This window comes from Vipera berus, assembly GCF_964194415.1.
Source record: "Vipera berus genome assembly, chromosome: W".
Lineage (NCBI taxonomy): Eukaryota > Metazoa > Chordata > Lepidosauria > Squamata > Viperidae > Vipera > Vipera berus.
In genome coordinates, this window is record NC_138210.1 from 33,409,746 (window position 1) to 33,423,396 (window position 13,651).

The 13,651-nt window shown below is 41.2% G+C and overlaps 1 protein-coding gene across 1 annotated transcript in view; it reads left to right on the forward strand.

Annotated features, from left to right (window-relative positions):
• Nucleotides 1-13,651, forward strand: part of LOC308676567 (thyroid hormone receptor alpha-like) — a 367,592-nt gene that overhangs the window by 339,198 nt on the left and 14,743 nt on the right. Inside the window, exon 7 of the mRNA XM_081342444.1 lies at nucleotides 9,825-9,971. Within this exon, the coding sequence (XP_081198570.1) occupies nucleotides 9,825-9,971 (147 nt within the window). The remainder of the gene's footprint in view (nucleotides 1-9,824; nucleotides 9,972-13,651) is intronic.

Genomic DNA, 13,651 nt, shown 5'->3' on the forward strand with positions numbered 1-13,651 from the left:
GAAAATGTGCTTCCTGTAAATATTTATCTATATCTAAAGCTTGTATATTTTCTCTAGAATATAATTTCGAATAAAAATCTAAAAAACTCCTCTTAATCAACTTTTGTTGATAAACATGTTTTCCTTTATATTCTATTTTATCTATAGTACGTAATTTCTGTTTCTTCCTTAATTGGTAAGCCAACCACCTACCAGACTTATTAGCATTACAAAAAGTGTTCTGTACCAGCCTGCTACCGGCCCTGCAGAAAAGGCAACCCCTTTACAAACGGCAAGAGGCTGGAATTACGTCTGCCAAATTTATTACTACAAAAACAAACAAGACACGAACCAAGATACAGGAGCTTTGAAACACTATCCGAGCGGTTGCTTTCAGCAAACCAGCCCTCCCCACACATTCCCCTTATAAAGAGTTCAGGGCGTGGCTTCTCTTTGCCTCCTTCCGAGAAGCCCCATTGCCTTCCTCTGTTTACTCCTACTTGACTGCCTCCTGCATCGGGCGTCCTTGAACCGGGCCAGCTGTGGGTCATCTTCATCCACACTGTCAGGCTCACACAGCTGGGTCTCCATGGTGACCAAGTGGGAGGGGCCTGCCTGAGGGCTATCATCAGCAAGATCTTCAACCCCCTCAGCAAGGTCTTCAACACCCCCCTCCTCCTCTGATTCGTCCGACCCAACTGCCGAACCCACAGGCTGACCCTGAATCACAACAAAAAGTATTATGCCTAGCATAACGCAAATTAGTTGCTACTTGGTCAGCCATTAGCATGCTAAATTGTTCTTTCAATAAATGTATCGAGGTCCTTAAATTATTATCCAATGGATTCAAAATAAAATCTTTCTCCTTAGATTTAATCTCTTCCTCAAGATCTTTACGTTTTTGCATTTGCTTATGCCTATAAGCATTATTCATATAAATCAAGACCCCTCTCATATAAGCTTTACTAGCATCCCAAACCATTCCCATCGATATACCTTTATGCATATTTATAACAAAAAATTCTTTCACACGTTCTCTACATTTCTGCAAGAACACCTCATTTGTAAATAAATTTTCATTCAATCTCCAGGATCTTCTATTACCATCTTCAGCAAAAAACTCCAACCAAACAAAACTATGATCCGACAATGTCCTAGGAAAAATCTTAACATTCTTAACCCTAGAGAAAAAATCAGTAGTAATTAAAATAAAATCAATCCTAGTGAAAGATTTATGTCTATCCGAAAAAAAAGTTAAATCTCTGTCTTTCATATTCCTTTCCCGCCATACATCTCTTAGCTCCAGATCCTCCTTCAAATCAAAAAAGGCTTTGGGCAGTTTCGAATAATTAGAAGGGTTTTTAAAAGATCCCTTCTTGTCTTCAGATGAGTTCAAAACTCCATTCCAGTCCCCCATCATAATAACAGATTTGTAATCCAATTCAATTAGTCTTTGATGTAAAAATTTAAAAAACTTTTGCTGTTGTTGATTTGGAGCATATAATCCAATAAGAAGAACTTTCTTTCCTTGTAACATCAATTCAATACTAACATATCTCCCTTGTTTGTCCGATTCAATTAATCTAGCCAAAAAATCTTTTCTTAAATAAATAACCACTCCAGCCTTCTTGTCCGGAGCAAAAGCTGCAAAATGTGTTCCCAACCGGGAATTAACCAAATACTTTTGGTCCTTTAATGCAATATGAGTCTCTTGTAAGCAAACAATGTCATTTTTATGTTGTTTCAAATAATAAAATACTTTCTTTCTTTTCTGTGGTGAGTTTAAGCCATTAACATTCCATGTCAAGAACTTCACCATCTCTGGTGACCAGGAGCCTTTGGAACATAACCTGAAGATCACCTGTTGCTCTCTTCGGGCGTGCTCTTCCCACAGGCTCTGAAACAGCCACATCTTGTGTAGTTAAACCAGATACAAGCTTCTGTTTTTGCTCTTTTTCCTTACGCTTGTATGCAGCCCTAGTCATCCTCTGTTCTTTCGGGTCTTCCTTTAACGCCAAACTCTGCTCCATAGTCTCAGCCTGCCGCATCTCCTCAAGAGGCAGTGACATTGCCCCTTCACTCAGTTGTTTATCTTCCTGTCTTTTAACTCGAGGAGACGGTGGTGAGCCTGCTTTAAGGACCTTAGTATAAAAATCTTTTGCTTTTAAAATTGTGTTCAGCCTATACCTCGTCCCTGCATTATTCACCACAATTCCAATGGGTATTTCCCATCTAAACTGAATTTGTCGCTTCTTAAGCTCATCAGACAGAAAGGCGAAGTCTTTCCTTTTTCTAAGAATTTTTGGGGGTATCTCCTTTAAAATTATAATATCTTGGTCTGCAATTTGGAATCTTTCCCAGTAAAAAGCCTGGATAATTGAATTTCTAATTGACCTCCTGGAGAAGTAAATCACTACATCTGTAGGTAAATTTTTCTGTCTGGCAATCCAGGAATGAACCCTAAATGTCTTATCCATCTCTTTAACTAATTCTTCAGGTTCACATTTCAAGACAGGAGCCACTGCTTGCACCACTTCCCATTCCAAATCTTCTTTAGGGTTCTCTTTCAAACCTCTTATATGCAATGCAAACTCCATGTCTCTATATTGTGAAATGGTGACTTCATCTTCTGTTCTGTCAATTTTAATCTCTGCTCTGTCTACTTTCTGTTCAACACTGATAATTTTATTTTCCAAATTCTCAACATACTCCATCACTGAATCCACACGAACATCCAGGCGTTCAATATGTGCAGCCAAGCCCTGAAGTGCAAGCACTATATCCTCCCTCATCTGCTTGTTTTGATTAACAAATTCTTCCTTTGTTTCCTTTATTTCTTGCTGTAATACTTGCGTTGATTGCATCACAACTTGCTGAATATCTGCCAATGTAAATGCAGGTGGTGGGGGGGAAGGTGGTTGTGCTGTAGGTTTCATTGTAGTTTGCCCTGCAGCTTGTGGTACGGGTGAAGAAATTGCACTTTTAGAAATTGTAGGGCCTCCCCCACGCCTTGCAGCCATCTCTTAGGTTTCGATTTCCTCTTTCTTCCAGCAGAATCAAAGTTCAAAAAAAAAGAAGGGAGAAAAAAAATAAAAGTTTTTCTCCCAAAGTTCCTTATCCTTCAGTAAAAAAAAAGGCAAGCTCTCAAATACACAAAATCCGGTATTGGTTAGAATCAATTGCAAATTGTATCTCTTGCTATGTTGCAAAATGTAGCAACTTTCCAAAACTGTCAGTTCATACAAGAAAGCAACATTCCAGCGCCATTTTTACTCCATTTCCAACAGCTTAAAACTTGAAGAAGATAATGAGTCTGAGTTAAAGTTAAAATCCAACTTGAAAATTCAAATCCTCCTGTTTCGCTCTGCCTGCTTCTTAAAGAAAAAATACTCACAGTCCCATCTAAGCAGCAGATGTAGTTGTCGCGTCTAGTTCCACTCCCTTATGGAGCGAAAGCGTCCTGGGAGCGGAGAAAGCCTGGGCTCTGAGGGATCTCACCCCGTTAACCCCCAAACTGGTTGAGGGAATCACAGGGGAGCTCTACCTCTACCCAGACAAGCTCGTCTCTCCCTCTTTTCCTGAGGGAGAGACTTCGGCACCCCAAGAAAGCTGATGTTCACTGTCCCCGAGCGCTCTAACGCTTCCCAACATCGGGCGGCTTCTGAAACGCTGCCATTCGGTGCGGCAGCGCTACTGGAAAACCATTTTATAATTTAACTTGTAGCGATATTTTTTCCAAACTCGCAACAGGGCATACCCTAATATATGTGTCTTAAAGATATTATCCACCTTTTTATCATACAATAAATATGCATGCCATCCATATAATAAATCATGTCCCTCAATATTCAATAATCTTCCTTCTGTTAAATTAAACCAATTACTAATTGATGATAAAACCGCAGCTTCATAATATAATTTAAAGTTGGGCAATTTAAGACCACCTCTTTCACGTATATCTTGCATTATCTTGAGTTTTACTCTCGGTCTTTTCCCTGCCCAAATAAATTTATTAATGCCTTTCTGCCATTCTTCCAAATTTGAATCTTTTTTAAGTATAGGTATCATTTGAAACAAAAATAAAATTTTTGGTAAAACATTCATTTTAACTGCTGCAATTCTTCCCAATAAAGACAATTGTAGTTTCCTCCAACTATATAATTCTTTTTGTATTTTAACCATAACAATTCATAATTATTTTTATATAATTTCATGTTTAACTGTGTAAGATATACCCCCAAATATTTAATCTTTTTAGCTATTTCAAATCCTGTTAATTTTTCTAAAACTACCTTTTGTTCCATAGTCATATTTTTAGACAGAATTCTAGTTTTTTGTCTATTAACCTTAAATCCAGAAACTTGTCCATATTGCAAAATTATTTCCATTAAATCTAGAACCAAATGAATCGGTTGAGCTAATGTAATAACCAAGTCATCTGCAAACGCTCTCAATCTATAATCTTGATCTTTTATTTTAATTCCCTTTATTTTCTTTGAATCACGTATCTTAATCAATAATATTTCCAATGTTAAAACAAACAGCAATGGTGACAACGGACATCCCTGTCTTGTACCCTTTTCAATTTTGCAAGCTTCTGTTAATCTACCATTAATTATTATTTGAGCTGTTTGTTTCTGATATATTGCCCTGAGAGGTTGAAAAACTTATCACCAAACTCCATCTTCTCTAAAACTTTAAATAAAAATTGCCAATTCAATTGATCAAACGCCTTTTCAGCATCCAAGAAAATAAGCGCTGCAGGGACTTGATTATTTCTTTCCAAATATTCTAATAGGTTTACAATATGTCTCACATTACTCTTCGTTTGTCTACCACTTATAAATCCTGTTTGATCACTATAAATCATTTGCTGCATAACCTTCATTAATCTATTTGCTAAGATCTTTGCAAATATCTTATAATCTGTATTTAAGAGCGATATAGGTCTATAATTTTTTGGTTGGGTAAGATCTTGATCTTCCTTTGGAATCAACGATATGAATGCTGTTCTCCATGATGGAGGCACTTCCCCTCCAGATTGAATTGTCCTAAATAATTCTTTTAAAGGTTCCACCAACTCTAATTGTAAATTTTTATAATAAATGGCTGTCAAACCGTGTGTGTTCCAGCCTTGGTGGAGCAGTGGGCTAATGCCTCCTTAAGCAACACCAGCTGCCTGCAATTAGTGCAGGTTCGCATCCCACCAGGCTCAGGGTTGACTCAGCCTTCCATCCTTCCGAGGTAGGTAAAATGAGGACCCAGATTGTTGGGGGCAATTAAGCTGACTTTGTAATAATGCCGCTTGGTGTGTGTGTGAAAGCCCTAATAAGCAGGCATATACATAGAATGAAGGCTACTGCTAAGCTTGTAAGCCGCCCTGAGTCTTCGGAGAAGGGCAGGATATAAATGGAATTAAAATAAAAAAATAAAAAATAAAATTTACCCACTTTTAATTGTTTAATTGCTAAAATAATTTCTTCAGCAGTTATTGGTTGGTTCATCCCTTCCCTCTGCTCCTGTGTAAGTATAGGAATATTCACTTCTTGTAAATACCTGTCTATATCTAAACCTTGAGTTATATCCCTTGCATATAATTTAGAATAAAATTCACTAAAAGCCTTTTTAATAACATTTTGCTGAAACACCTCTTTACCCTTATATTCTATCTTATCTATGTTACGTGATTTTTGTTTTTTCCTTAACAAATAAGCTAACCATCTACCTGGCTTATTAGCATTATAAAAAGTATTATGTTTGACATATCGTAAATTGGTTGCCACCTGATCTGCCATCAGCATATCAAACTGCCCTCTTAACAAATTAATTGCTTCTTTCAACCTTTTATTAGATGAATCCAAAATAAAAGCCTTCTCTTTCATCTTTATTTCCTCCTCTAATTCTTTACGCTTATATTCCAATCTACGTCTATATTTATTATTCAAATATATTAACACTCCTCTCATATAAGCTTTGCTTGCATCCCAAACCATTTCAATGGGTGTACCCTTATGCATATTTATAACAAAAAATCTTTCATTTGTTTTTTACATTCTTCCAAATTTTCTTCGTATCTAAACAAGTTTTCATTTAACCTCCAAGATCTCCTATCTCCCTTCCCCTTGTCCTATTCCTTCCATACTGGACTGTGGTCTGATAAGGTTCTTGGACATATCTTGATCTTCTTGACCCTAGAAAAAAAATCATTAGTAATTAATACAAAATCAATCCTAGAAAAGGATTGATGTCTATCAGAAAAAAAAGAAAAATCTCTTTCATCCATGTTTCGTTCTCTCCAAACATCTCTCAGTTCCAAATCGTCTGTCATGTCAAAAAAGGATTTAGGCAATCTAGCGTGATTTGGAGTACTTTTAAAAGGTCCTTTTTATCTTTTTGTGTATCCAGCACTCCATTCCAGTCTCCCATTAAAATACACAATTTATAATCCCATTGAATTATTTTGTTATGTAGAAGTTTATAAAATTGGTTAGGTGCATATAGTCCAATTAAAAGTATTTTCTGTCCTTCTATTAAGAGTTCAATTATAACATATCTTCCTTGTTTATCTGCTTCAATTAGATTGGCTGTCAGATTCTTCTTCACATAAATGACTACACCATTTTTCTTTTTTGGAGCAGATGCAATAAACTGTATACCCAATCTAGAGTTTATCAAATATTTTTGATCAGCTACACGAATATGTGTTTCCTGCAAGCATATAATATCATTTTTAAATTGTTTCAAGTACTGAAATATTTTCTTTCTCTTTTGCGGTGAATTTAAACCATTAACATTCCATGTCAGAAACTTTGTCGCCATCTTTTGCGACTTGAAGCTTTCGGAGCGTATCTTGCAGATTCACAAACATCTGCTTCTTTGGTCTCGCTCCTCCCACTGCTTCTGTATTAGTAGATTCTTGAGTTGTAATTGTAGAATATTGTTTCTGTTGTTGTTGTTGCTCCTTGCGTCTAGTTGCAGCTCGTGTCACTCTTTGAGCCCTTGGATCTTCTAATGGGACCAAGGGCTGCACAATTTCCAAAGTTTGCTGTACTTCTTTTGAAATCAGCGAGGTGATTTCTTCATCTCGCTGTGTACCTTCCAATTGTGTCTGTCACACTTCTTTTTCCTCTCTCCTTTTAATTTCTGGGGATGGCGGTGAGCCTGCCTTCAGTATATTGCAATAAAAGTCTCGTGCCTTAAGAACTGTATTAAGACAATACCTTGTACCAACATATTTCACCACTATCCCGGTTGGTATCTCCCATCTAAACTGAATCTGTCATTTTTTTAATTCATCTGCCAAAAGAACAAATTCTTTCCTTCTTAAAGTTTTTGGTGAGATTTCTTTCAGAATTAAAACCTCTTGATCAGCCACTTTAAATCTGTTGTTATAAAAAGCTTGAATAATCACATTTCTGATCGTTCTCTTTGTAAAATAAACAACCACATCCCTTGGCAATTTTCTTTGCCTAGCAATCCAAGAGTTGATGCGAAATATTTTATCTATTTCCAATATAACATCTTCAACTCGCCAACCCAAAATAGGCGCCACAGCTTTTGCCACTATTTCTTCCAAATTTTCTTGTGGATTTTCTTTCAGACATCTAATCCTCAAAGCAAACTCCATGTCTCTATATTGTATCATCACCATCTCATCATCGATTTTTTCCATTTTATTCTCAGCTTCACTGACTTTGGCTTCCAATATCAAATTATTTTGATTAACTTCTTCCACACGATCATCCAGATTCTGAATACAAACTGTCAGTCCCTGAAATGCCAGCAAAATATCCTCTCGTGTTTCTTTATTTTTCTCATTAATAAGCTCTGCCACTTGCTCAGATATTTGCTCAGATTGGAGTTTTAGAGCATCTTGTAAATCTTTCAATGTTAATGTGGGTGCAGATGCTGCAGGGGGTGGCATCAGTGATTGAAGTCCAGATTGTTGAACTGGTGATGCCCCTGTACTTTTAGAGACGAAAAATCTAGGTGGTTTGGAAGCCATTTTAACACCCAATTAACTTTCGTTTCTCACTTTCACTTTTCCGCACTAATTGCAACTTTGTTGCTTTACTGTCAAATAGCCAAGTCTCTTAAATCACCTTTAAGCCAACTTCAAATGTTTTAGACAAAGTCTTTTACAACTTTTAAAAATCCACTTTCTGTCTTCCCCCTTGCTTTTATTTTATTTTCCTTGTTCTTTGTACTTCACGCTTTCTCTCAGAAGTTATTCCGGCGCCATCTTCCTCCCCTTCTTTTAAGTTAAACCGGAGTTAAAGATCATATACTTGCTGTTTCTGTATTCTCCCGCTCAGGTCTGCCTGCGTCCAAGTAATCCAAAATACAATGTTGAAAGCAGGGATGGTTGCAGCGTCCTGTTCTGTTTCAAAGCCTTGAAACAGAAGAGTCCTGAGTCCGGAGTTAATTCAGGCTCTGAGGGAGCTCTCACCCTTCAACCCCCAGATTAAGTTCTGGGGGTCTAGGGGAGCTCTACCTCTTACCTGAATACTCATACCCCTCTCTTCTCCCGAAGGGGGGATTCCCAAACCGCGAAACAGCTGATCGTCGCTGTTTTCGCAGTTTAAACGGAACAGCGGGGCTGACAGTCAAAAATGACCGCCATCAATGGAGCCTTGCCACCTGGAAGTGACATTTTAATTTTTATATACTGATTTATGTTTTGATGTTTTATTGTACACCACCCAGAGTCCCTCTTTGAGGGAGACGGGTGGTTCAGAAATGTGAAACATAAATAAATATATAAGAAAGAAATTTAAACAAGTACCCCTCGATTTACAACCATTTGTTTAGTGACTGAAGTTACAATGGCACTGAAAAAAGTGACTTCAAAACTGTGGCAAAAAAGTTCATAAAATGGGGGGAAACTCACTTTACTGCCTTGCTTAGCAACTGAAATTTTGGACTCAATTGTGGTCATAAGCCAAAGACTACCTGTATTGACCTTTGCACAGTGTGGTAGCAGAGTGATATCTGTTAAAACTAGTCTTTTAAATTGCTAATAATGGTTTTAAAGATTTTTAAATAAAATATATTTAAATAATAAATATTATGTTTATTAAAATATTTTAATAAGGTGATATTATTTTGATTTTAATTGTAGAAAGGCTATGAAATATAAAGAGATTGTCTTGTAAAGAAGTTGAGAGAAGGAAAAGATACTGACAGGGTCTAGGACAACTCTCCACTGCCAGCTCGCCAACCACTGCCTTGCCCTGGATGCCTTGCTACAGGACAACTGAACGCGGGCAACTCACCATGGGACAACCCACTGAGGGAGAATGCTGGAGGCGAGGGGAACATCTTCCTCCTTCTCTGTAGCTCCGACTGAGGAAAAAAATCAGGGAGGACAAAGCGGGGAGGGGAAGAAGGACTCCCCACCACCACCAGAAAAAAGATCACTTGGGAGAGAGTCACACACTTTTCGGTGCACAGGAGTTTCTGCTACAGAGTTCAAGGGGTATTGGTGAGGGGGTAAGCCAGATCAAGGAGGGAGGGAAGGAGAGAGTGGAGGTTACCCTTGCCTCTGGCATTCTCCCACAGTGAGTTGTCCCAAGGCAAGGGAGAGTGAGAGAGGAGGAGGTTCCCCTCGCCTCCAGCATTCTCCCATGGCATGTTGCCAGCGATGAGTTGTCCTGCAGCAAGCTGGTGGTGGCAACCCGGTGGTGGTGACCCAGCTACGGCAATCCGGCTGTGCCAAGTTGTCCCATTCTGCTGACAGATAAGAGTTATGTTTCCAATTTTGGGGTTGGATGATAAATTTCCTGTTGGGGTATCCTGAGTCAGTTCTCTGCAGTTTTAATTCTACTTCTTCCTCCCACTAATAGCCTGAAGATATTGGTCAGTCACCAATGGCCTCCATGCCTGATGGGGACAAAGTAGACTTGGAGGCATTCAGTGAGTTTACGAAGATCATCACCCCTGCCATCACCCGTGTGGTGGATTTTGCCAAAAAACTGCCCATGTTTTCAGAGGTAAGCAAAAGATGGTAAGCCGTGAAAAGATGGAGGAATTTGGTTATTTGGTTGTGAAGTTTTGAACTTCCAGAGAATTTCTCCTTTCATTCCTCTTTTCTCACTATTAGAACCATTTTGGCTCATTGTTAAGAAGACATAGGAATACAGTATACAGGTAGTCCTCAGCTTAGTGACTATTTAAAGTTATAATGGACCCCAAAAGATACTTATGACCCAGTTCCAATGGCTGCCCTTGCCCCATGTTCACATGAACACATTTCAGGCATTTGGCATCTCACTCACATTTACAGCCTTTTGCAGTGTCCTACTGTCATGTAACCAGGATTTACAATGTTTTTACAGAAAACCAGCATTTACTTCCTGTCTTCAGAAAAAATGTCCCATAGTTAACAATGGGTTTGCTTAATGACCACCATGTTTGCTTAACAACTGCCACAAAAAACATTGTAAAATTTGGTCTGGTCACATAGTGACCTGCTTTATGACTGTCACAACTTACAACCATAAGGGGCAGGCTCTATTATGGTTGTAAGTCAAGGACTACCTGTATGCTGACATCATCAGTATCTTCACATGTCATCTGTCATCAAATCCTGGTCCAAACGATTTTGGTGTTGGTGGGCTTGTCCCATCAGCCCTACTATGGTCATACCCCTCTATTCAGCTCTTCACATACATAGGAGATGATAGGAAGTTATGAAGATAAGTTTCAAAAGTTATCAGTTTGTCCTGTCTGCAGGAGTAAAGGGTGGATTAAACTGAAGGAAAAGGTTTTCATACAGGTGAAACTCGAAAAATTAGAATATCGTGCAAAAGTTCATTTATTTCAGTAATGCAACTTAAAAGGGGAAACTAATATATGAGATAGACTCATTACATGCAAAGCAAGATAGTTCAAGCCGTGATTTGTCATAATTGTGATGATTATGGCGTACAGCTCATGAAAACCCCAAATCCACAATCTCAGAGAATTAGAATATTGTGAAAAGGTGCAATATTCTAGGCTCAAAGTGTCCCACTCTAATCAGCTAATTAAGCCATAACACCTGCAAAGGGTTCCTGAGCCTTTAAATGGTCTCTCTCTGGTTCAGTAGGAATCACAATCATGGGGAAGACTGCTGACCTGACAGTTGTGCAGAAAACCATCATTTATTATTTATTTATTTATTATTTAAATTTATATACCGCCCTATTCCCGTAGGACTCAGGGCGGTTTACAGGGAAATTAAAATACATAGTGTACAAAATTAAAATCAATTAAAACTATTAATTAAATTACAGTCCCTGAAGTTAAACTAAAACCCAATTAAATTAAATTAAATTAAAACCCCTCAGTCTGGGCCAAACAGCTCGTAGAACCAGGTTTTCAAGTCCCGGCGAAATGAGCGAAGGTCGGGGGCAGTCCTGAGTTCCGTGGGAAGTTGGTTCCATAGGGCCGGCACGCCCACAGAGAACACCCTTCCCCTGGGAATAACCCGCCGGCATTCCTTAACCAGCGGTACCCTGAGAAGGCCCTCCCTGTGGGAGCGCACAGGACGATGGGAAGTTGATGCCAGCAGCGGGTGTTCCCTTAGATAATCCATACCCAAGCCATTTAGGGCTTTATAGGTCATTACCAGCACCTTGAATCTCACCCGGAGGGTAACCGGAAGCCAATGCAGCTCACGGAGAAGAGGTGTTGCACAGGAGTATCGGGAAACTCCCATAACAACTCACGCGGCTGCATTCTGCACCAGTTGAAGCCTCCGAGTGGTCCTCAAAGGCAGTCCCATGTAGAGAGCGTTGCAGTAGTCTAGCCGGGAGGTCCCGAGCGCATGGGTGACTGTGCGTAGGGCATCTCGGTCCAGATAGAGGACGGTTGGGGTTTCTTTTTCTGATTACCACCTCAGGTGAGAGCTGAGCTGGACTAATGGAGTATGGTACACTTACCGGACTTAATATCATTAATATCATTGATCCACCCATTATTAACATCAGCCCTATGTGGACATTTTTTATTATTGTATGGTTCACCTGCATTACTCTGGAGCCGATTTGTATGCCCTCAGGGGGGTTTCTTCCTCCTGAGTTCGACCTGCTGCCCTCTCCTGCACTCCCCTTAATGACGGACCCAACTGTTGGGACCCCGAGAGGTGGTTGGGCTTAGATAGGGGCCTCGAGCAGAGATGTATTAAGAGGCCTCTAATCTATTTTTTAGCCGGTTATTTTAAAAGGTTAGGGAGGGTGAGGGTGGGGAGGGAATTATTAACCGGCACTCAGTCTGGGCCGGTTAGGGGTCCCGGCGGCACGGGGTTTGGGGTAGAGGCTGCTGGTTCTGGATGTGTTGGCGTGGGGTTCCAAATCCCCACGACGATAGGGAATGGCAGCAGGTGTGTGCACGGAGGGCCGTATCGACATCTGGGATCGCGCCCCCGCTGTCTTCAAGCGGTGACGTGCTCCGACCCTCCAGTTAGCACCCTTTTGCCCGGGGGTGAGGGTGATCAGGTCCCTGAGCTCAGGCTGGTTTACCTTAATGCCAGATCCATTGTTAATAAGGCTCCCCTCATTCGTGACTTGATCAAGGAGGAACGCGCGGATCTGGCATGCATTACGGAAACCTGGTTGGGCTCGGAGAGAGGGGTCCCTCTGATCGAGTTATGCCCCCCAGGTTTCCATGTGCTACACCAGCCACGGGCTCAGGGTAGGGGTGGTGGGGTGGCGGTGGTTATTAGGGAGACTTTATGTCCGCGGGAGACCACCATTGTCCAGATTGGCGGGAGTGAGTCCCTCCTCCTGAGATGTGGCCCTCAGGTTCAGATGGGCTTGTTGCTCACATACCTGGTGCCCAGCTGTGTGGCAACAGCTCTGCCCGAGCTGCTCGACACCCTCTCAGGGTTGGCGGTGGAGTTCCCCAGGCTTATAGTGCTGGGTGACTTCAACCTGCCTTCCCTGGGAGGGTCGTTGGAGTTAGCCCGGGAGTTCATGGCTTCCATGACGGCCATGGACCTGACCCAGGTAATTCAAGGCCCGACTCATGTGGGGGGTCACACTCTCAACCTGGTGTTCCTATCTGGACAGTGGTTGGATGATTTGGGAGGGGGCTCACCGGTCGTTGTTCCTCTGTCATGGTCCAACCATCATCTCCTGCGGCTGGTCTTCCGTTATGCCACCCCCCGCTGCTGGGCTGCAGAACCGAACAGATGGTTCCGCCCCAGGCGCCTAATGGACCCTGAACAGTTCCAGAAGATGCTTGGGTCTTTACCTATCGCCCTCACTCACAGCCCAGTTGATGCCTTGGTTGATGCCTGGGAAAAGGCGGCCACTGAGGCACTCAACTGTGTTGTACCCTTGCGACCTCTGAGCCGGCGCAGATCCCGTTGGGCTAAATGGTTTTCTGTGGAACTCTGGGAGATGAAGCGTCGGAGACGGGGTCTAGAGAGCGGTTGGAGGTCCAGCCGTTCCGAATCTGACCGATTGCAGCTAAGAACCTTTATAAGGTCTTATCTTGCTGCGATGAGGACGGCGAGGGCTAATTACTTCGCTGCCTTCATCGCGTCCGCAGATAATCGCCCGGCCGCCCTGTTTAGGGTGACCCGCTCCCTCCTTAATCAGGAGGTGAGAGAGGAGCCCTTGCAGGGGCGGGCCGACAAGTTTAGTCATCATCTGATGGACAAAATCACTCAGATCCAGGCCGGTTT